Source organism: Dromiciops gliroides, chromosome 2 (assembly GCF_019393635.1).
Source record: "Dromiciops gliroides isolate mDroGli1 chromosome 2, mDroGli1.pri, whole genome shotgun sequence".
NCBI lineage: Eukaryota > Metazoa > Chordata > Mammalia > Microbiotheria > Microbiotheriidae > Dromiciops > Dromiciops gliroides.
Window position 1 is genome coordinate 77,918,709 of NC_057862.1, and position 22,022 is coordinate 77,940,730.

General features: G+C 39.4%; 1 protein-coding gene across 1 annotated transcript in view; it reads left to right on the top strand.

Annotated features, from left to right (window-relative positions):
* BLNK (B cell linker) overlaps window positions 1–22,022 on the top strand; it is a 103,857-nt gene that overhangs the window by 15,018 nt on the left and 66,817 nt on the right. The window contains exon 2 of the mRNA XM_043984862.1: window positions 13,935–14,000. Within this exon, the coding sequence (XP_043840797.1) occupies window positions 13,935–14,000 (66 nt within the window). The remainder of the gene's footprint in view (window positions 1–13,934; window positions 14,001–22,022) is intronic.

A 22,022-nucleotide genomic window follows, 5' to 3' on the forward strand; every position in this document is an offset into this window, starting at 1 on the left:
CATGCCCTGCCCTCAAGAAGTTTGCATTCTCTTGGAGAGGTAACCACCACCCATCCAAGCTCTCCTGAAAGTCCTCTTTTTCTTTGCTAGCAATTAAGGATTGAAGCAAAATTGTCTCTATGAGGAAGAAAGCAAGCCAAGATAGGTTGTGTTGTTGTGGTCTTCATCTGCTTTGTACAACTTTTTTTTAAACATAACAATCTAAAAGAGTCATAATAATGTTTCTCTCCATCCCCTCTCATATAAATGGTATGTGAAGGGAGGGTAGAAAGAAGAGAAAGAATAAGAGGCAAAGTTCTTTTGTGTTGAAAGGGAGGAATGATGTTAACTTCCCAAGGGGATGCCACAGCTCAGAGGCCCCCCATGTTTGGTTGAGCTATGGTACTTGCTATTGCTAATTTCTATCTTCTTCTAGCAGATGGGCATGCCATTAACATTTTCATTCTCTTTGGCTGTTATAAGATAGCTGTGGTTTATTAGGAAAAGCACCCCTATTTTAGAGTCAGAATATCTCAGTCAGCCTGTTTCCTCATCTGTATAATGGCAATAACACCTGCTTCCATGGGATTGTTTGGAAGGCTCAAATGAGATAATGTAAAGAACTTTATAGCAGTAAAAATGCTACTCAAATGTCACCTTCATGAAATCTCTCCTAATATGCTTGGTCACTAATGGCTTTCCCCTCTGGAGCTTAGTTAGTTCTTTGTCTTGTATCTCATTTATGCATTTATCATGTAAATATGTGTATTTCAGTATGGCTGGCTGTGTCTTAACCTTCTTCTAAATGGTAAGTTCTAGGAGGCCAGGAATCATATCGAACAGAATGTTTCTGCCTTAGCCCTGCACACAGGGATGCTTAATAAGTATTCGTTAAATGAAAGAAGTGGCACACAAATCAGTTGTTCCTGTTACACTATTAGTTCCCTAAGTACTTTGTTATCTTAGTGATGATGTTTTGTATGTTGATAGGGGCAGCAGGCCACAACATGTCACTAATAACCTCTTGCATGCAAGGAATCAAATGAAAAACATCATTGAGGTTATGTGTAACTGAAAAGGGAGGTGAGCCGGACATATAACAAGAATGAGACAATAAATGGACATTTTGAGTGGTATACAACTATATTTTAAATACAAAAAGGGCAGGAGGAAGGGGTTTACTGTGTTAATGAAATTATCTATGGAGAATTTTGGCAAAATCCTAGACATGACTTGCCCAGAATAAGAAGGTGAGAGGTGGTTGGGGAGAAGGTGTTGGAGGAAAGTTGGGGCATAATTACCCATACTTACAAACTTACAGATCATTCAGATTATTGAAGCTTAAAAAATTTTGGAAAACTTGCAAATGATCTTCCCACTTTGCTCATGAATGATGAAAGTCAAAGTACATCAACCTGTGTATTCATCTTTCTCTTGGGTAAAAAAAAAAGTGTTCCCCTGACATAATTCAAGAAGCTTTTATTGACCATCTCAATAAACAAAGCACTGTTCTAGTGTGTAGGGTAGATACCAAGAAACGGTCTTATCCTCTTGGAACTTCTGGTTTAATTGGAGGGATTTGGCTTTATTTGAAGACCTCCATTCAGTAAGGGCCAGGCAACCTAGTACATCTCAAGGTAGGCCATTACATTTTTGGATAGTTCTAATTGTTAGGAAGTCTTTTCCCTTACATTAAACCTAAATTTGCATTTTTGCAACTTTCTTCCCTACTTCTGCCCCAGGGGACAAATAGAAAATACCTAATCCATTTTATATTTTAAAACTTTTCAAGTACATTAAGACAGCCAGTATTAATACCTTAGTCTTCTCTACTCTAGCCTAAACAGCTCCAGTTTCAAAGTATGTGGTACATAGTAGCTAAATAAAGAGTAACTGGGGGGCAGCTAGGTGGCCCAGTGGACAAAGCACTGGCCCTGGATCCAGGAGGACCTGAGTTCAAATCTGGCCTCAGATACTTGACACTTACTAGCTGTGTGACCCTGGGCAAGTCACTTAACCCTCATTGCCTTGCCCCCCCCAAAAAAAAGAGTAATTGAGGGGAAAAAGGAGTAATTGGAGGAGATGGGCAGTTAGGTGGTGCAGTGGATAAAGCACTGGCCCTGCATTCAAGAGGACCTGAGTTCAAATCCAGCATCAGACACTTGATACTTACTAGCTGTGTGACCCTGGGCAAGTCACTTAACCCTCATTGCCCTGCATAAAAAAAAAGAGTAATTGGGTAAAAAACATTCAAAGCCAGTAATAGGAGAGACTTCAAATGTCTTAAAAGCAGGAATCCAGCTAAAGAATCAGTGAAATCTCTTAATTATCACATAAATGATGCTCGTTAATGATAACTGGTTTTTCCAATTTTATTTGACCTTTATATAACTAGCATCTGAAAGGGTTTGTGGAAGGGGATTACAGAAGGGACATAGTGCTTCCAGGATACAGAATGCCCCCAAAGGTCTGGAAGGGATAGACAGTGGGGGTATACATGTGGGCAGAAAGTGTAAAAACAAGGAGCAGGAATAAAATGGAGATCTTAGGCAGGTTCCTTTTTTAGGTAACATAGAGAGGAAGCATGGCAGAGTGGACCAAAGGGCAGCCTCAAAGTCAGGAAGATCTGGCTCTAAGTACTCCCTCTGACACACACCAGCCCTGTGAGCATTGGGAAATCTTTTAGTCTCAGCATCCCAGACAACACTCAAAGAAGTTACAAAAAAGTTGCTGATCTACTACACTGAGGAAGAGAATGTTCACACCAGAAGTTTATTATACTAATAAAATCCTAGTTCTGAACTATCTCTCTCCCTCTCCACCATCATTTCTATTTCCTACCCTCACCTGCGAAACAGTAATAAATGGAAAAACTCAGAAGCCTCTCTAGGCTTGTGTAAAAAGAGCGAGGATAGAGCATACTAACTGAGATAATAAAATGGCTTTAGGAATGTTCACTGAGCCTGGGACACTGTGATAACAGCCTAGAAGTTCTGGTGTAGTGGAATCAGATTCTATAAGAAAGCTGAGGTGGGCAGCATGTGATTGGGTTAGAATGTGGAAGAAGGGGCTTGAGACCAGAAGGGAGACAGCATCTAGGGTTCTGTAGCTGCAGAAGCTCCAGGAAGGAAGCATCTTGGGCAGTCCTCAGGAGTGAACAGGAACTGTTTCAGGGTGTGCCATTCTGCAATCATGATCACAGCATAGTGAGCTGGAGCATGTTGGTGGAGGAGGGGAAACCAAAGACAGTCAGCTCCTGACAACTCTGGCAGGAGTAAAGTATTGAGGAGGACACAAATGGAAAGGTATTGAGTTTAAAAACAACAAACAGCAATGGATAAAGCACCAGCCCTGGATTCGGGAGGACCTGAGTTCAAATTGCCCTGCAAAAAGAAAGAAAGAAATCAAGGGGCAGCTAGGTGGCGCAGTGGATAGAGCACCGGCCCGGAATTCAGGAGGACCTGAGTTCAAATCCAACCTCAGACACTTGACACTTAAGAGCTGTGCGACCCTGGACAAGTCACTTAACCCCAACTGCCTCACCAAAAAACAAAAAACAACAACAACAGAAAATAAAATGGGTTTGAAAAATGTGATGATCCAATAGGTATCTCCTAGAGTAACCCTGACGTACCTCTCCAGGATCATGTGATTTAAAGCTAGCAGGAACTTTAGAGATCATCTAGTCCAATGCTTTTTCTTTACACATTAGGAAACTGGGGGCCAGATAATTCACTACATGCCTACACTCCTATGGCCAGAAAGTAGCAGAACTAGGATTAGGATGTGGGCCCAAGACTCTAGAACCCATGTTCTTTTCACTCCTCCAACTGTTAATCTTCTACAAAAGGCACAAGGAAATGCAGTTATCCACAAGGGTGCCTACTACTTAGGAATTTTCTGATTTCCGAGGAGGAAAATAAAGAAAAGAAAACACCGCCCATAATTACAGATTCTCCAAATGGGAAAGACCTCAGAGGATCTTGGATTTAGAGGCAGAAGGGACTTTAAAGGACATTATCTGGTTTGACCCAGAAACACCACCACCACCACCCCCCCTTGCCAGCATGAATGATTGCCTTCTCTTGCAAACCTCTAAAGAGAGGAAACGCTACCTCAGGAGGTAGCAGCTACATTTTTCCCCTTTTTCAACAGAATTGCTAAGGGGTTTTCCCTCTTACGTGGAGGAAAAAATCTGCCTCTATCCAACTTTTACTCAATGCCCTTAGTTCTGCTTCTTTTGGAAACAAAGGGAACATACGTAATCTCTCTCCTACAGAACAGCCTTTCAAATATTTAGCTGTCAAGTCTCCACTAAGTCTCTTCTTTCCTAGTTGAGAATATTTGTAAGAAGCACTTAGCACGATGACTTGCCTGGCACATAATAGGAGCTATGTAAATATTTATTCTCTCCCCCCCCCATTCATTGATACTTATGAGGCATGGTCTCAGGGCCTCCTACCATCCTGGTCACACTCTTGTGATGCTCCACCATTTGTCAATGACCTTCCTAAAATCTGGCACCCAGTGCCGAACACAATACTCCAAATGTGCTGTGATCACTTTCCATTTACACTGTATATATTTTGCATGTTCCCTAGTTATTTACATATTGTCTTCCTTCATTAAAATGTAAGCTCTTTGAGGTCAGGGACCATCTTTTTGCTTCTTTGTATTCCTATCACTTAGCATAGTGCCTGGTACATAGTTAAAGGCTTAATAAATGCTTGTTGACTGACTGCATGAACAGAGCAGAGTACAGTGGATGCACATCCTCCCTCCTAGATAGACTGCATTTTTTTTTGTGGGGCAATAAGGGTTAAGTGACTTGCTCAGGGTCACAGAGCTAGTGTCAAGTGTCTGAGGTTGGATTTGAACTCAGGTCCTTCTGAATCCAGGGCCAGTGCTTTATGTACTGCGCTACCTAGCTGCCCCCACATAGACTGTATCTTGAGGTAGCCTAAGATCACCTAAGAACCTGCCTCCTCTATATAATGGAGCTGGTTGGTTAAAAGAAATCCATGAAAGCTCCATAAAAACACTTTCAGACAACTAAAATGATACATATTTTTTTGGTAATTACCAAACCACATTACTACCACCCAGTTCAGCTCCAAGAGGTCCTACTCTAATACCCCAACATAGTGTGTAGGTGATTCTGGGCTCTCAAAGGCTATATCAATGGGACACAAGGTCTGACAGGTCAAACATAGATGGAAAAACTTCCTCTGTGGGCATGGCAATAAACAGTTTGTTATCTCAAGACTAAGCCGGTTAAGTTCAGAGATATTTATCAACTACAGTCTGGTTGTTAAGTGATCAGTCAGAAAACATTTTATACATACTATGTGTTAGGTAGTTCCTGCCTTCAAGGAGCATCCCTTCCATCTCTCCAGTGGGAGAGGTGACATGTAAATGACTAGGTACATACAAAAGTAGATGAGAGGTAATCTCAGAGAAGAAGGCATTCAAAGCTGGAGAACCAGGAAAGGTAGAGTTTGAGCCAAGTCTTCAAGGTAGAGGTGAGGGGCAGAGCATCCCAAGCCAGGGCAAAGCAACAGCTAGGAGATAGAGTGTCATGTGTGGAAAAGAGCAAGCAGATTACCATAGCTCGATGGTACAATGCATGGAAGGAAGTAATGTATTGTACAGACTGGAAAGGGAGGAAAGAGACAGAAAATGAAGAGTTTTAAATGTCAACCAGGGTAGTTGATATTTGATTTGGGGGGTAATAGGGAACTACAAAGGGATGCGTAACATGAGCAGATCTCCATTTAGGAGAATTTTTTTGAGATGATGAGTAGAGGAGGCGTTGGAATGGGGAGAGATTGGAGGCAGAGTGACTGATTAGAAGGCTATTACAATAGTCCAGAGGAGACATGACGAAACCTTCAATGAAAATAATGGCTCTTTCAGTGGAGAGAAGGAGATGTTCATGATATAGGAGTGAATTTATAAATGATCAAATCTGGCACAGATTATACAAGTGGGGTGAGTGCAAATAAAAAGTCCAGGATGTTGCTGAGATTGGAAGCCTGGTTAACTGGAAAGATGATGGTGCCCTTGACTGTAAGAGGGAAACCTGAGGCAGGGGAAGGTTGTAAGAAAAATAGAATGAGTTCTATTTTGGATGTGTTGAGTCTGAGATGCATATGTAACATTCAATCCAAGATATCTAAAACATAAGTGCCTTTTGGTGACACAGGATGGGAGCTAAGAAGAGAAAATAAAGCTACATATACAGATCTAGGACTCATCTGTATAGAGATAGTGGAGGGAAAAGAGGAGGAACAAGAACAGAGCTCTATGGGGATACCCAGAGTTGGTGAGTGTGGCCATGATAAAGACCAAAGGACACTGAGAAGGAGCAGTCAGACAGGCAAGAGAGCCAATAAAGTATAGGCCATGAAAACCTAGAGAGAAGAGAATAGCCAGGAAGAGAAGGCAGTCAACAGTGTCATACACTGCAGAGAGGTCAAGAAGAATTGGGACTGAGAAAAAAATCATTAGATCTGGCAATTTCCTGGCCAGGACTTGGAAAGCTCTCTACTTAAGGCAAGAAGTCTATGTCACAGTCTATGTCAGGGAAGAATGAAATCTCAGATCTGCTCAAGTTTTGGGAACCGAGCATAAATGTGTACTGAAGATCAGTTGCCAAGCACTTCATGGTGGGATGAGGACCCACAAAACAGTAACAAAAATATTCTGCACAGCCCTCTAGCAAAGTTTATTGCAAGGGCATCTTTGCAAACATTGTTGTTTGTCCTTCGTTCTTGATGAAGGCCATGACACCAGGGTGATGTCATGACTTGCAGTGAATTAGATTTAAGTGAGGGAGGGCTGTGCAAGGTCACCAACTTCACTTTCTCCTCCAGAGGCATTTGAGTCCAGTGGCAAGATATATATTAGGACCTCTAGAGATGGCCTCATAAGAGAGATGGCTCAACCTAGGAGCCCAGGGGAAATTCCAAATTATGGCAAGTCAAGTACAAACTAGAAATTAAGTTACAGGACAGATTCACCTTGCAACTTATTTCAAAGCCAAAAATGGACTTTTAAAATGGACTCCTCTCAAGGGAAGGTAAATATCTGGAGAATCAGTGGGACTTCTTGATGATCATCATGTAAAAGGATGATAAGAGAAACTTACAGAAAGATTGAATGAATTCCTTGCCTTTCTAGTTACCAAGATAGAACATTACAAAGACATTCCTTCCCTCCTGCCACTTCTTTCATGAAATCAAAAAAGATCATTTGTGTTTGAAACTATCTAATAACCACAAGAAAGCCTTTCATCCAAGGTTGGAATCCAGTTAGAAAGCAGTATGATACATTTTTAATATATTTGAATCATTGACACAGAATTTCATACTCAATAAATTATAGAATAGCATACCCAAAACAAAAAATGAAAGGTTACAGGGCCCTGTTACACAACATAATTTCTGAAGGATATAAGATTGAAACTTGTTAACAGCATAGACTTTGTTTTTGTTGGATTAGCAACAAAATGAAGAAAAATTTTTTTATAAACTCTTATTAATTTACAACAGTTTCATGGGGTCTGTGCTAAATTAGGACCCAGTATTTCTACTTCGACTTTTTAAAAAAGTTGCAAATGCTGTCCTGATCTTGTATTGGGGGTGGGGTTAAGGGTTGTTTATGAGACTTTTTATAAGATTATAACTTTTTTCATTTTGTGTATTTTGTATGTGGGTTTTTCTTAAAGTTTACAATGTACATTACATGGTCTGAAGGGAAACAAAGAAGAAATTACAAGACACAAAAAGATAAAAGAGAAGCAAAGTACAGTGTGGGAATTGTTAACTAGTGGGTGAGTACTCAGAGATACAGAACATGCTGAAATTCAGTTGCTTCGCATGAGTTCTTAAAAATGGACATTTTCGAGGCCCCGGATCAGATAGTCATAAATACACATGTTGTTCTAGACTTAATTGACAAAATGATGTAGATAAAGCACAGAGTTGGAACAGCAGCATCCAGCAGAGTTCTGAAGGAATTCAAAGATGAAAGTGATCAAAGCTAGTTAAACTATCTCATCTGACCTTAGAAAAGTCACTACGTCAAGTGCTTGGCAGAAGGCCAGTGGCAGCTGAAGAGGGCTCTAGTGGGGACCTAGATAACAACAGACAAGTGATTCTCTTGTCTAAGCAATCAGTGGTAAAAGATTATGTGTATGTATAGTTTATAATAAAAGAGAAGCCATGTGACATAAAGGAAAACCAGTGTTGGAATCAGAAAGACCTGGGTTCAAGTCCTATCTCTGGCAGCTGTTGACCGTGTGACCCTGGACAAGTCATAACCTCTCAGTGCCCTCAGACAACTTTTTTTCTAAAAGTATTAGTTGCAAAACACTTGCAGATCTTTGTTGGCCAAAGAAATTTCCTTGCCACGAGGTCTCTATACCAGTGAAATTGCAGGTCCTGTCCAAAGGGGGAAAAAGTTACTAAATGTTACTTTCTATGGAGCAAAATAATAATGAATTTCTGACTTATGAATGTCCATTCGAGGAAATAAGCATCCACACAGATGAAGGCAAATCATTGGATATATTATGTTTCGATTTTTTAAAATGTTTTGATGAGTCCACATAAAAATTTTTAAAAATGGAATAAGGAAACAAATAAATAAAATAACCTAAAAAATAAACTGAATAAAATTCCTTGTCATGGATAGAAAACCAAATATGGGAAATAGAGAGGGATAAGTTGGCATGTCTGTGGCTGGAGGGGAGGGTGGCCCAAGGCTGGTATTCCCCAGGAATCTGTGCTGAAATGGATCTTTGTGAAGTTTTTATAGATGGTGGGTAGGGTGGGTGACGTAGGGAAATCTTCCCCTAGGGAGCTGACACTTAGTGCCTTCTTCTGGGTAGTGACGTGCCAAAGTAATGAGGAAGAACAACCTCCTGTGGCCTTTGGTTCTTTATCTATAAAAGGAGTTGGTTGAACTGGATGGCCTCTGAGATACTTTCCAGGTTTACATCTATGACTTTATGACTATATGATTCTAAAAGTCCCTTCTAATTATAAACTACGTAAAGAAAAAAAAGCCAACCACATTCATTGAAGACCTCTTACCTATTAGACACTTTGAAGAGATGCAAATAAATATAAAACAAGGTCCTTATTCTCAAAGGCGCTTAATATATGAAGAAGATATTTCTTTATTTTTCACATTTTACATATCTTATTTTTCCCAATTACATGTAAAATTTTTAACATTTAAAAAAATATTGAGTTCCAAATTATTTTCCTTTTCCCCTCCCCACTCCCTTAATTGAGAAGGCAAGCAATTTGATACAGATTATACATGTGCAGTCATGCAAAATGTAATTTCAATATTCCATGTTGTGAAAGGACACAGAGGGGAAAAACTCCAAGAAAAATAAAGGTTAGAAAAAAATGTACTTTGATTTGCATTCAGACTCCAGTTCTTTCTCTGGATGTGAATAGCATATTTCATCATGAGTCCTTCAGAATTGTCTTAGATCACTGTACTGTGGACAATAGTGAAGAAACAGTTGATTATTGTATAATTTTACTATCACTGTGTACAATGTTCTCCTGGTTCTGTTCACTTCATTTTGTAAGTTCATCTAAGTCTTGTGAGGGTTTTCTGAAACAATCTTGCTACTCATTTCTTATAGAACAGTATTATTCCATCACAATCACATACCACAGCTTCTTCAGCCATTCCCCAATTGATGGGCATCCTCTCAATTTCCAATTCTTTACCACTACAAAAAGAGCTGCTATAAAAATTTTCGCACCTATAGGTCTTCCCCCTCCTTTTTTTTTTCAAATCTTAAGATACATACCTAGGGGACAGCTAGGTGGTACAGTGGATAGAGCACTGGCCCTGGAGTTAGGAGGACCTGAGTTCAAATCCAGCCTCAGACACTTGACACTTACTAGCTGTGTGACCCTAGGCAAGTCACTTAACTCCAATTGCCTCACCAAAACCAAAACCAAACCAAAAAAAAAGATACATACCTAGTGGTGGCATTCCTGGGTCAAAGGGTATGCACAGTTTTATACCCTTTTGGGCATAGTTCCAAATTGCTCTCTAGAGTAGTTGAATCAGTTCACAATAGAAAGATACATTTCTATTTTTAAAAATAACAATATAGTATGTAATGTGGGTCAAATGAGTTATACAGGAATTAAGGGTTGTCAGAATGTGAAGGCAGGGCAGCTAGGTAGTGCAATGACTACAGTGCCTGGAGTCAGGAAGACTTCTTCCTGAATTCAAATCTGGTCTCAGACACTTTCTAGCTATGGGACCCTGGGCAAGTCACTCAATGCAGTTTACCTCAGTTTCCTCATTTGTAAAATGAGCTGGAGAAGGAAATGGCAAATGACTCCAGTATCTTTGCCAAGAAAACCCCAAATGGGGTCATGAGGAGTTGGACACAAATGAAAAATGACTCAACAACAACAAGAATATAGAAGTAGGGTAATTAATTTTAAGCTTTGTGGTTAGGGCAGGCAACCTAGAAAGAACTGGAATTTGAGCTAGGCTTTAAAGGATAGGTGGGATTTGGAAAGATACAGAGCATTCTGGGCAAGGAGTTATAGCTTCAACAAAGGCAATGAGCCAGCAAGGTTTTCTTCCAGGTGACCTAGAGTATATTATCCAGGTAAGGGAGAAATAGAAAAAAAGATTATGAAGGTAAATCAAGGGCCATGATATCAGAACTGTGGTCACAGATAGTATGGGAAGCTGAGATGATGTGAGTCAAGGTAAGATTGGTAACGCAAAGTAGGGCTTGAGCATGGGAGTGTCTGGTAGGACCTGTTAGGTGTCTGGAAGTCATCAGCTAGGCTAGACTTTGGACACTGAAAGCTGCTGGTCAGTCAGGGAACACATACTTTCCACAAATCAAAACAGGGTAGGAGACTGGAAACCAGGCAAGGGATCAGACATCAGAAAAAACCCTCAGGTACTATGAGATGGCAATCTAACTTGGTAGAAGGAACTTCCTCACCCAGGAGTTGCCTATATCAATGAAATCACAGGGTCAGTCCCAATTCCTCTGTTTTGTTTTTACTTACCTATGCATATACTGTTTCTTGTTGGGAGAATGAAAGCTCCTTGAGCCAAGGGGCTATTTTTATTATTGTTCCCATAGCCTCATTGCTGTACATTGTGCCTGGCATGTAGTAGGTAATTGCTAATTTTTAAAAATTGATTTTAAATTCATTGAAAGCCATCTAGGAGTCAAAAAACCCACATGTATGAAAGTTCAAAGCAATATGTTATATACCATCTAAGTTGTGGTTTCTGAGGCATTTTTCAGTCATGTTCAATTCTCCATGACTCCATTTGGGGTTTTCTTGGCAAAGATACTGGACTGGTTTGCTTTTTCCTTCTCCAGCTCCTTTTACAGATGAGGAAACTGAGGTAAACAAGGTTAAGTGACTTGCCTGGGTCACACAGCTAGTAAGTGTCTGAGGACAGATTTGAACTCAGGAAAAGGAGTCCTCCTGACTCCAGACCTGGCATTCTATCCACTAAAACATCTAGCTGCCCTGTCCTATAGGTAGAAGATAGCAGAGAGGAAGGGCATCAGACAATGGCTTCAAGAATCCCTTTAAACTAAAGCATCTTCTTTCTCAAACAGAAAATACTCATCTCCTTACTTACATGTTGTTTCCCCCATTAAAATATGAACTCCTTGAGAGCAGAGGTGACTTTTGCTGCCTTTTTTTTTTTTGGTATCTCCAGCACTTAGTATGGTGCCTAGCACATCATAAGCACTTAATAACAAACTTATCTACTGACTGACTTAACCTTCTTGTGACTCAGTTTCCTCATCTGTAAAATGAGAGGGTCAGGATTGATGGCCTCTAAGTTCTCTTCCAGATCTAAATCTATGAATCTATGATCCATCAGGAAGCAAGCAAGCCATATTAGGGAGGTGGTAAATAGGTAACTTCATTGGAAAGAGGGAATATGAGGCCAGAAACAAGAGCAGGTCAGGTTGTCTAAGACCTTGAATGCCAAGCAGAGGAATTTGATTTTTAGACTGAAGTGAAGGGTTTTTATGCTGGGGAATAAGATGCTTTTTTTGTTGTTGTTGTTTTGTTTTTGTTTTGGTTTTTTTTTTTGCAGGGCAACAGGGGGTTAAGTGACTTGCCCAGGGTCACACAGCTAGTAAGTGTCAAGTGTCTGAGGCCGGATTTGAACTCAGATACTCCTGAATCCAGGGCCAGCGCTTTAACCACTGCACCATCTAGCTGCCCCCAGATGCTTTTAAAAAAAATGCAATGTTGCTCATGTTTATTCTGGAATATGAAGGCTAAGGGAGGAGACAGCAGATTAGAAGCTTGCATATAGCAGTAGTTACCAGTTGCCAAGGATTATGAACACATTTACAGTTTGACAAGAATAAAGAATGAATGGATTAATGAATGAATGGATGGATGGATGGATGGATGAATGAATGAAGCATTTATTAGGTTTATTGTCTAGAGAACACTGCTCTTCTCAAGATTCTTGGGCCCAGGGTTTTGAGCTATCAGAGTCCTAAGAGGCAAGAATGCTCAAGGTAGTAGAAGTGAGTGGTCTGATAGAAGCCACCTCAGAGTATCTCTGCCTTAGTCAGACTAGCATTTTAGGATGATACATTAGTAGAGTACATTAGGTTCCAGATTTAAAAATTCATGTTTGTATATGTATTTTTAATGGTTTATTTATAAAATTATTTTATTTTGATATATAATTCTCCTAAATTTATTTGATCCCTGAAATGAGGATGATCATAATCATAATGATGATGACTATAACAATAGCATTTATATAGGCCTTTAGGGTTTGCACAGTACTTTAAGTGGATAGAGATCTGGATCTAGCCTACTCACTAGCCCTGTAGTCAGGGAGACCTGAGTTCAAATATGGCCTGGGATACCTACTGGCTGTGTAATCCTTAGCAAATCACTTAATCTCTGTCTGCCTCAGTTTCCTTAATTATAAAAAGGGAATAATAATAGTACCTACCTGGGCAGCTAGGTGGCAGAGTGGATAAAGTACTGGCCTTGGATTCAGGAGCACCTGAGTTCAAATCCAGCCTCAGACACTTAACACTTACCAGCTGTGTGACCCTGAGCAAGTCACTTAACTCTCATTGCCCTGCCCCCCCCCCAAAATGGTACCTACCTGCTAGGGTTGCTGTGAACATTAAATGACATAATATTTATAAAACACTTAGCACAATGCCTGGCACACAGTAGGTTAATAATATGTTAATAAATATGTTTCCCAGTGCCCAACAAATTGAAGGGATTGGATTTAGATGGTCTCTCAATTGCCTCCTGGTGTCAAGATTCCATTAACTCCTAGTTAATGACTGGTTAATTAGCTGAGCTAAAGAATTGCCTTTCAGTTGCAATCATTCATTAGTCTGGTGCCTTTCTCTGCCTTGCATTGTATTTTCCTCTGAGGATCATTTCAGAGTGTTCTTTGTCTCTCAAGAGCATCAAGCAGAAACTCTGCCTTATTGTTCAGTAACTAAAAATGGCCTCATCAGCTAATGAGGTCAAAGCATAGACCCCCCCTCAAAAATTAAGATTGGCTTATTGAGGCCAGAGTCAGCCGCTCTGCAAACATCAAGTTCTCTCATAATCTTGCTCAAAGTTATTCTTTCTTCTACAACCTCTATCTCCCAAAGTATAATGCTTTATTCTAAAGGCCACCTTCTTTCTAGAGCCACATACAAAAGCACCTAATTTTTAAACCCATTTAAGAGGACAAACAAACATTATTTAAACAAATAAAGTTCAGTCCAAAATGAGGTTTGTTTTCTCCTTTCTGCAGTCACAGGGGAGATTGGGGCTCAGGAAAAAAAGAATATTTGTTTAAAAAGATAAGCTTCAATCCATAAAATTCTTATTTTTATGATAACTGATGTTATTTTATGGTTGGTTTTCTTATAGGCAACTTCAGAAGATCGTCCATGATATTACAAACAATGAAGGTGGAATAATGAACAAGATCAAAAAGTAAGTGGAATCTTCACTAATTTTATTGTACTCACAGATATTGAGTGGTAAGAGGCGTGGTTTACTTCCTGAAAAACATGCAGTGGGAAGGGAAAGATCACTGTTACCAGAATCAATGTTACCAGAATGGTTCTAAACGTTATTTAAAAGCTACCCGGGGGCAGCTAGGTGGCGCAGTGGATAGAGCACCAGCCCTGGATTCAGGAGTACCTGAGTTCAAATCTGGCCTCAGACACTTGATACTTACTAGCTGTGTGACCCTGGGCAAGTCACTTAACCCCAATTGCCTCACCAAAAAAAAAAAAAAAAAAAAAAAAAGGTGCCCTTTCCTCATCTCTTCTTCCTGGTGATAAAAGACAGAACCTTGGAGTTGGAAGGAACCTTTAGGAATCTAACTGAATGTACCTGACCACTACGACAAACATAAGAAGTGGTCATCCCACCTTTGCTGGAAGATGCCCATTGGGGGAATCAAACTACCCCCCAAGGCTTCCCATCCTACTCTGGGATGGCTTTAATTGGGAGGAAGGTTTTATGACATAAAGCCTAAATTTGCTTCTACAGTACCGTGCCATCCCACTCCACTATTGCTTCTAGTTTAATCCTTTTGGTCCAAAAAGAATCAGTCTAATTCTTCTTCTACATGCCACCCTTCAAAAGACAGATAGTATCTCAGTATTCATTCTTCTCTTTTGTATAATCAACATTCCCATTTCTTTCAGTCAATTATCATATGGCACAGTGGATAGAGCACTGGGCTTGGAGTCAGAAAGACTCATCTTCTTGAGTTCAAATCTGGCTTTAAATGCTTAGCTGCTCTGTGACCCTGGACAAGTCACTTAACCTTTTTTTTTTTTTGCCTCAGTTCCTAATCTCTAAAATGAGCTGGAAAAGGAAATAGCAAACCACTCTGGTATCTTTGCCAAGAAAGCCTCAAATGGGGTCATGAAGAGTTGGACATAGTTGAAAAAGACTGAACAACAACAACGATATGAACTCAAGGCTTTTCAACCATCTTAGACGTCCTTCTATAGATGATCTCCAGGTCTTTAGTGTCCTTCCTAAAATGACATTCCCCAAATTAAACCTAAGTAATAAATGTGCACTGGTCATAGCAGAGTACAAAAGGACTTTATCCTCCCTAGTTCTGTATACTATCCTTCTCTTTATACATTACAAATACCAAGTTCTGTCAATTGATGCAAATTTTATTTAAAAATTTTTCATTTATTATATTTTCTATCTGTGCAAATGTACTCTAGATACAAAAAAATTATAAGCAAATACTGTAATTTTACTTTAAAATATTTTTTTTTCATTCTACTAGCTCCATTTTCTTTGCCTTACAGATTTTTTTTAGCGTGCTCCATCAATTGACTTGGCTTGGTTCTTTGAGGTCTTCTTAAAATTTGGGGCCTTCAACTAATCATCCTTCCTAAAAACCATCCTCCTCTTACCTCTTCCCCCAAATTCCTTTGCTTCTAGTTCTACATCCCTGTGTCTATCCCCTTCTCTCCACTGACAGAATCACCACCCTAGTTTAGGTCCTCATCACACCTCAGCTGGACTCTTAATTGATCTCTTGAGTGGATCCCCAGTGCCCCTAGGATGAAATACAAACTCCTCTTTGGGCTTTAAAGCCCTTCACAGTTTTGTTCCAACATCTTTTCCAACCAGATTCATATTGATCCCCTTTGTGTTCTACACTTCAGCCAAATTAGACCTGCTTGCTCCCCATACATAACATTCTGTATCCCATCCTTGTATCTTTACAGACTCTTCTTCCATACCTAGAATATTCTTCCTACTCATCGTTGTGTCTTTTGTATTCTCTCTGTTCCCAAAGTCTTACAGATATTAAGATATTAAAGCTTAAAACTGCACAAAGACTTTTGGGATAGCCCATATTTTATATATCCTAATCTGTGTGGATATTGTTTTTCCCAGTAGAATGTAAGGTCTTTATGAATGGGGAACTGTTTGATCTTTGTATTTATATCTCTAGCACTAAACAGTATAGGCACTGTGAGCATATGGTAAGCGTTCAAGAAATACATGATGAATTGAATTAATGCAACTGAAAATTATGTAAAGTTTTTTGGCTGTCACAGTTGACTCATCTTTGGCTCAAAATCCATTGAAGTCCCTAAATTTGTTATTCAGAAAAATTTCTTCTTAGCCATACTTCCTCTATCTTGTACCTCTGAAATTGATTTTTTAATCCAACTGTGAGATTGTACATTCATCATACAATCAAATTCATATTGGATTTTGTCTTCTTAATTTGGCCCAGTGTTCTAATCTAAGATTTATTTTGGAATCTATCATGTTGGTCATCCCTCCCAGCTGTGTTTCATCTGCAAATCTGATGAGCATGCCATTTATACCTTCATTCAAGTCGCTAATAAAAATGTTAGACAGAACAGGACCAAGAACACATCCCTGAGCCATTCCACTGGAGACCTCCTCACAAACTGAGATTGTACCATTAGTTTTCCAAGTCATGTGACCAACAAGATGGAGGACTATATACTTTCTCTGATCCTCAGCTCTTCGTAACCTCTCAAACTTCTCCAAAAATGGTAATTATGAATAATAGATGAGTAATTTCAGCTGTCTCCATGATCTAAGACATAAAGAACCCTAATAATGTAACAACCTAATGCACTAACAGCAAGGAAGGCTAATCCCTAATCCCTAAAGCACTTGCTCAGCATTCCCTCCTCTCTGGAAGGGCTGTCCAAGCCTGAGGATTTGCAACAGAATTCAATTCTGCCCCCATTCTTCTGGGTAAAATAGAAGACCAAAGGCCAGAGTTTGCTCTGGCTGGGACTAAAGTGTAGCAGCACATTGTGCTTCAACAGTGCCCTGCCAGAAAAATGAATAAAAGAGGGAACTGGGACAGGATGCGAGAATGTGTGGGGGGAAATCTATCCAAGAAAAAGGGGTAGAGCAATAGCACCTAACTGCAGTTGGTCACATCCTCTCAGAAATAGCTTGGGGCAGAAACCAAGGCATAAAAGAAGGGGAAATGGCCTCTAGATCATCTAAATGAGTCAGGACATCTCTAAATAAATATTACAAGATGAAACAAAATGAATCAACACCCAAGGAGGCAGAAGACTCTGTGCATTCCCAAGAGAGCATGTAACCACAGCAGAATATATGGTTTCAGGCAGAAATAAAAATTATAAAAGCAATATTTATGAAGAACACAGCAAAAATGATTAGCAAAATAAAAAACTTGAATTCACAGTGGCAAACCCCACCAAAACAAAACAACAAAAAAGAATAACTGATTGGAGATCTAAATACACAGAAGTAAAAGACAATCTGGAAGAAAAAAAGCAAAATATAATAATGTTAAAAGAAAACAATAATCTTAAAGACATTGAACTTAGAGACATTGAACCATTAATGACTATTCTTTAAATCATTTCCAAATTCAACACCTTATATTATTGTCTGGCCTATATCTCTGCCTCTTTTCTATAAAGATAGCATGAGAGGGGGAGGCTAGGTGGCTCAGTGGATAAAGCACCGGCCCTGGATTCAGGAGGACCTGAGTTCAGATCTGGCCTCAGACACTTGACATTTACTAGCTGTGTGACCCTGGGCAAGTCACTTAACCCCCATTGCCCTGCAAAACAAAAAACAAAACAAAAAGATAGCATGAGAGACTTTATCAAATATTTTGAGGAAATTTACATATATTGTGCTTATACCACTCCTCATATCTTCCAGTTTAGTAACCTATTGAAAAAGGAAATATAATTAATCCAGTGTAATCTTATTTTAAATGACACTATACTGAGTCTCTGTGATCAATGCTTCCTTTTCACTAATCATCCTTTAATTATATTTCAGAATTTTGCAAGGAACCAAAAATCAGGCTTACTGACTTATAATTTATAAACTCCATTCTCTTCTCTTTTTTGAAAATTGGGACAGTTGACCCCTTCACCCCCCACTCTCCCTCCCCCTTCTTCACATCCAGTTCTTTGATCACTCTCCAGTTTTCACCATCTTTAAAGTGATTCAGTAATGACATCTACCAGTCTTATTTGTACTCTCAGATGAAGTCTAGCAAGGCCCAGTGATCTGAACTTATCAGTTCAGTGCACACAACAGGTGCTTTAAAAACTCCTCTTGAATTGTATTGTATCAAAGGCAGTTAGATGGTCTCTTATTTATCTTCAGTATCAACTCCCTACTGGCTTATTTTTGTTCTATCTTTTTTAGTCCAAAGGCCTATCTTCCTACTAAAGAAAACAGAAGTAAGATAAGAGTTGAGCAATTTCTTCTTTCCATTTAAATCCTCTTTGAGCAGCAGTGCCCACCTCTTCTTTGAGTCTTATCTTTATTGAAATGTAGTATTTTTAAATCATTCTTCTCTAAGATTTTTTTTTGAGAATTTTAGCTTCTGAGCTTTTGTAACCCTGACACAATTTTTACAGAAGTGTGACATATATTTGAATCTATCTTCTGCTATTTACCCTTGCTTTCATCTTCTTAAAAAAAAGCTAAAATGGGGAGCAGCTAGGTGGCACAGTGGATAGAGCACCAGCCCTGGAGTCAGGAGTACCTGAGTTCAAATCTGGCCTCAGACACTTAACACTTACTAGCTATGTGACCCTGGGCAAGTCACTTAACCCCAATTGCCTCACTTAAAAAAAAAAAAAGCTAAAATGGTTGGTGAAAGGCAATGTGACTTAGTTGATAGAATACTCATCTTGGAGTCAGGAAGATGTGGGTTCAAATCCTGCCTCTGATACATACTGGCTATGGGACCCTGGGCAAGTCTCCTAATCTCTCAGTGCCCTAGGCTAACTCTCTAAGATCTTAAACTACACAGTAGTTGCTGATCTGTGTGAGTAAAGGAAGTTTCCTCCTTGGGAATTCTTTCACCAATGAAATCATAGATCCAGACCAGAAAGTTAGTTAGTTGATAGATCCCATATATTCACATAGGCCTCTTAATAGAATTTCAATCAGTCAAGCAATATTTATCAAGTGTCTCCTGTGTGCTAGGCACTACTCTCTATTGGAATTGTTTTTCTTTGTGCTTTCAGAATTTCATTCTTGGTGGCTTCCCATCTCTCCTGGGCCGAGATCCTCTGTAGAATTTTAGTTCACGAGATTCATATTTATCCTTTCTCTGAGCCCTTTGAAATCTGCTCTCCCATATTAAAGGAGGCTACTTGTATCCTCTCCCTCTTAACCACAAATTCTGTGTGTGCCCAGCTTTTCACTAGGTTAATTGATTATAAACATCCTGAAGGAAGGAATGTTGTAACATCTAAACTATAGAGCTTGTGTGTCAACATCCCATTAATGCTTAGTGTCGGCAAGGATGATTATGAGAATCTGATCCAAAATAGAATTGTCCTTTGTTGATCTTCTACCTTTTGAAAGAGGACATTAGCATTAATGCAAATCAGAACATTCATTAACAACTTTGTTGTTGGCAAAGTTGTCTAGAAAATTTAAGCCACTTACTCTCTAGTAAAGAGATGAAGATTGGCAGGGAGGGGTGAGGGCTGTTGAAATTCTCACAGTTCTGTTTCTTCCTTCCCACTGAAGAGAAGTTAAACAAGATGCAGTAACTGAAGCTATTCACATTCTAAAAATCAGAAAATGAGTCTCCATAATCATTTAGCCAGGGGCCATCCCTCTTAATTCAGGGTATCTCTGTCCAAACTCAAATAGAAGATGGGGAGGGATCAAGAATATAGACGAGGAAAGATAATGCATCTCAAACTTAGTTTCCACAGCCATAAGGGTTCATGCCCCCTTTCCATATTTTGATTTTTCTCTTTAATTATAACCTAAGAACTCTTTTTATCATTGGAACTCATAGACTCTGCCACCTACTAGTTGTGCAACTATGGGCAACTCATTTAACTTCTCTGAAACTCAGTTTCTTCATCCATAAAATGGGAACAATACACTTGCCCTACCAACCTAACAAAGTTATTGTAATGAAAATGCTTTGTTAATTGTGAATTGCTCCATAGACCTGAGCTATTACTATTATTTAGGACACTAAAACCCTGTGCTGATGCCTCATCGTGGTGTGCAGGTGACATCCTAGGTTCTAGAAGCCCATGCCAGCAAAGCACAAACTCTCACAGATCCTACCAGGCTGGAAAAATTTGATGACACAAGACATGCCTGCCATTTTGGTATCAGTCTTATGAAGTTTGAAGAGGCTTTTCACCAAGTTGGCCCCAAAGTAATGTGTTTTTTTAGCCATGGGAACCCTTGTAAATCACCTACTAAGTAGTAGAGGGCTCATTCTCTGCATAAGAGAAGGTACCCACACTTGCAAAATCACCACTCCCTAACCTATTGGGGAATCATCATTATTGGGTAACTGCTATGATTACTTGAAATTCCCAACCTTCCTTCAATGTAGAACTCCAAGTTGGGACACAAAAGAGGTCCTCTTTATTCATGAAAACGGGGTATGTTTCTACCAAAGAGACAAGGACCTGGAAAGGAGGAAGTATGTTTGTTTTGAGGTTTCTTGATAGTTCCCTTCCAGAAAGGAGAGATAAGCAGAAAAAATGAATGTGATAGAAGAGACTTTTTGTTTTGTCTTTAAAATTCAGAAGTTAGGGAGATTAAAAAAAATAGTTACAAAATGGGGAAAGGTTTTTGAACCTTTGAACAGAAGGTTTGTTAGTTTAAATTACATGCATGGGCTTGTTTCTATTTTTTAATGGGAAAGAAAAGAGGAAGAGATAGAAATGCCAGAATGCTTACTAAACATATTTTATTATGAGTTTTGATCATAAAATAACTTTCTCATGGTTCTAGTTAGTGAATTCTGCACATCATTGGAAGCTTGAAGTGACATAATGTCTGTGAAAGTTCTCATTGACTGTGAGGTATGTTCTGAAAATGGGACAGTAGATGGAGGTGTTGGACTTGGAGGCAGGAAATCTGGGTTCAAATCTAGCCTAATGTATCTTAACTCCTATGGACCTTGTTTTCCTAATCTGGACCCCAGTAAAATTAGTAAAATGGGAGGAGGGCTAAGACAAGATCATCTCTCAGCTCCCTCATTGACCTAAATATATAATCCTATAATTCTAAGTGAAGGGGTTGTGATGATCAATGTAGGTAGAGAAAGTTCTCATCCCAGGAGTCCTCTCCCATGTTGACAAATATGTTCTGAAATATATGGGGGGAAGGGGATCTTTCTTGAGAGTTCAAAAATAGAGTGTATTGAATCATCATTTCACTGGATGTTTATGTAATGATTGTGTAGCAGAATGCACAGTCACTATACAAATAGTGGTATAATGTCCTTGAAGTGAAAACAAATGTTCTTAAATGTCTTTCTTAGTATATCTTTGGTTCTGTGAAGAATGACATCCAAGGCCTTGCCTTTGTAGCTCATACAATCTACCTTAGAGGTTCAGCTTCCTCTGACCCCGGAGAAACTTTGCCCTTTTGTGTTGTAGAAAAGCTAGGGTATGTCAGTCTTTACTCTAAACTTTGTTGATCTCTAAACTCCAACCAGATACTTCAAGTTTCCTGATCTTGCTTGGATTACTGGAATCAGAGATAATGTAACATTTGATCCCTTCATGTTGCCAAAGCTGCCAATGTATCTTTTTTTTTTGGTGGGGCAATGAGGGTTAAGTGACTTGCCCAGGGTCACACAGCTAGTAAGTGTCAAGTGTCTGAGGCCAGATTTGAACTCAGGTCCTCCTGAATCCAGGGCCAGTGCTTTATCCACTGTGCCACCTAGCTGCCCCCTGCCTATATATCTTTGAAGCCAAATGTTCTGACTCCAAACCCAATGTCTTCATTATTATTCCATGATTCCTCTGCAGGTAGGCAGGTAGGAAGGAAGGAAGGAAGGAAGGAAGGAAGGAAGGAAGGAAGGAAGGAAGGAAGGAAGGAAGGAAGGAAGGAAGGAAGGAAGGAAGGAAGGACTGCATACATAAATCCAAACAGCTGGAACCTACAGAATAAGAATAATAGTGAAGGCTTTACAGATATCATCCC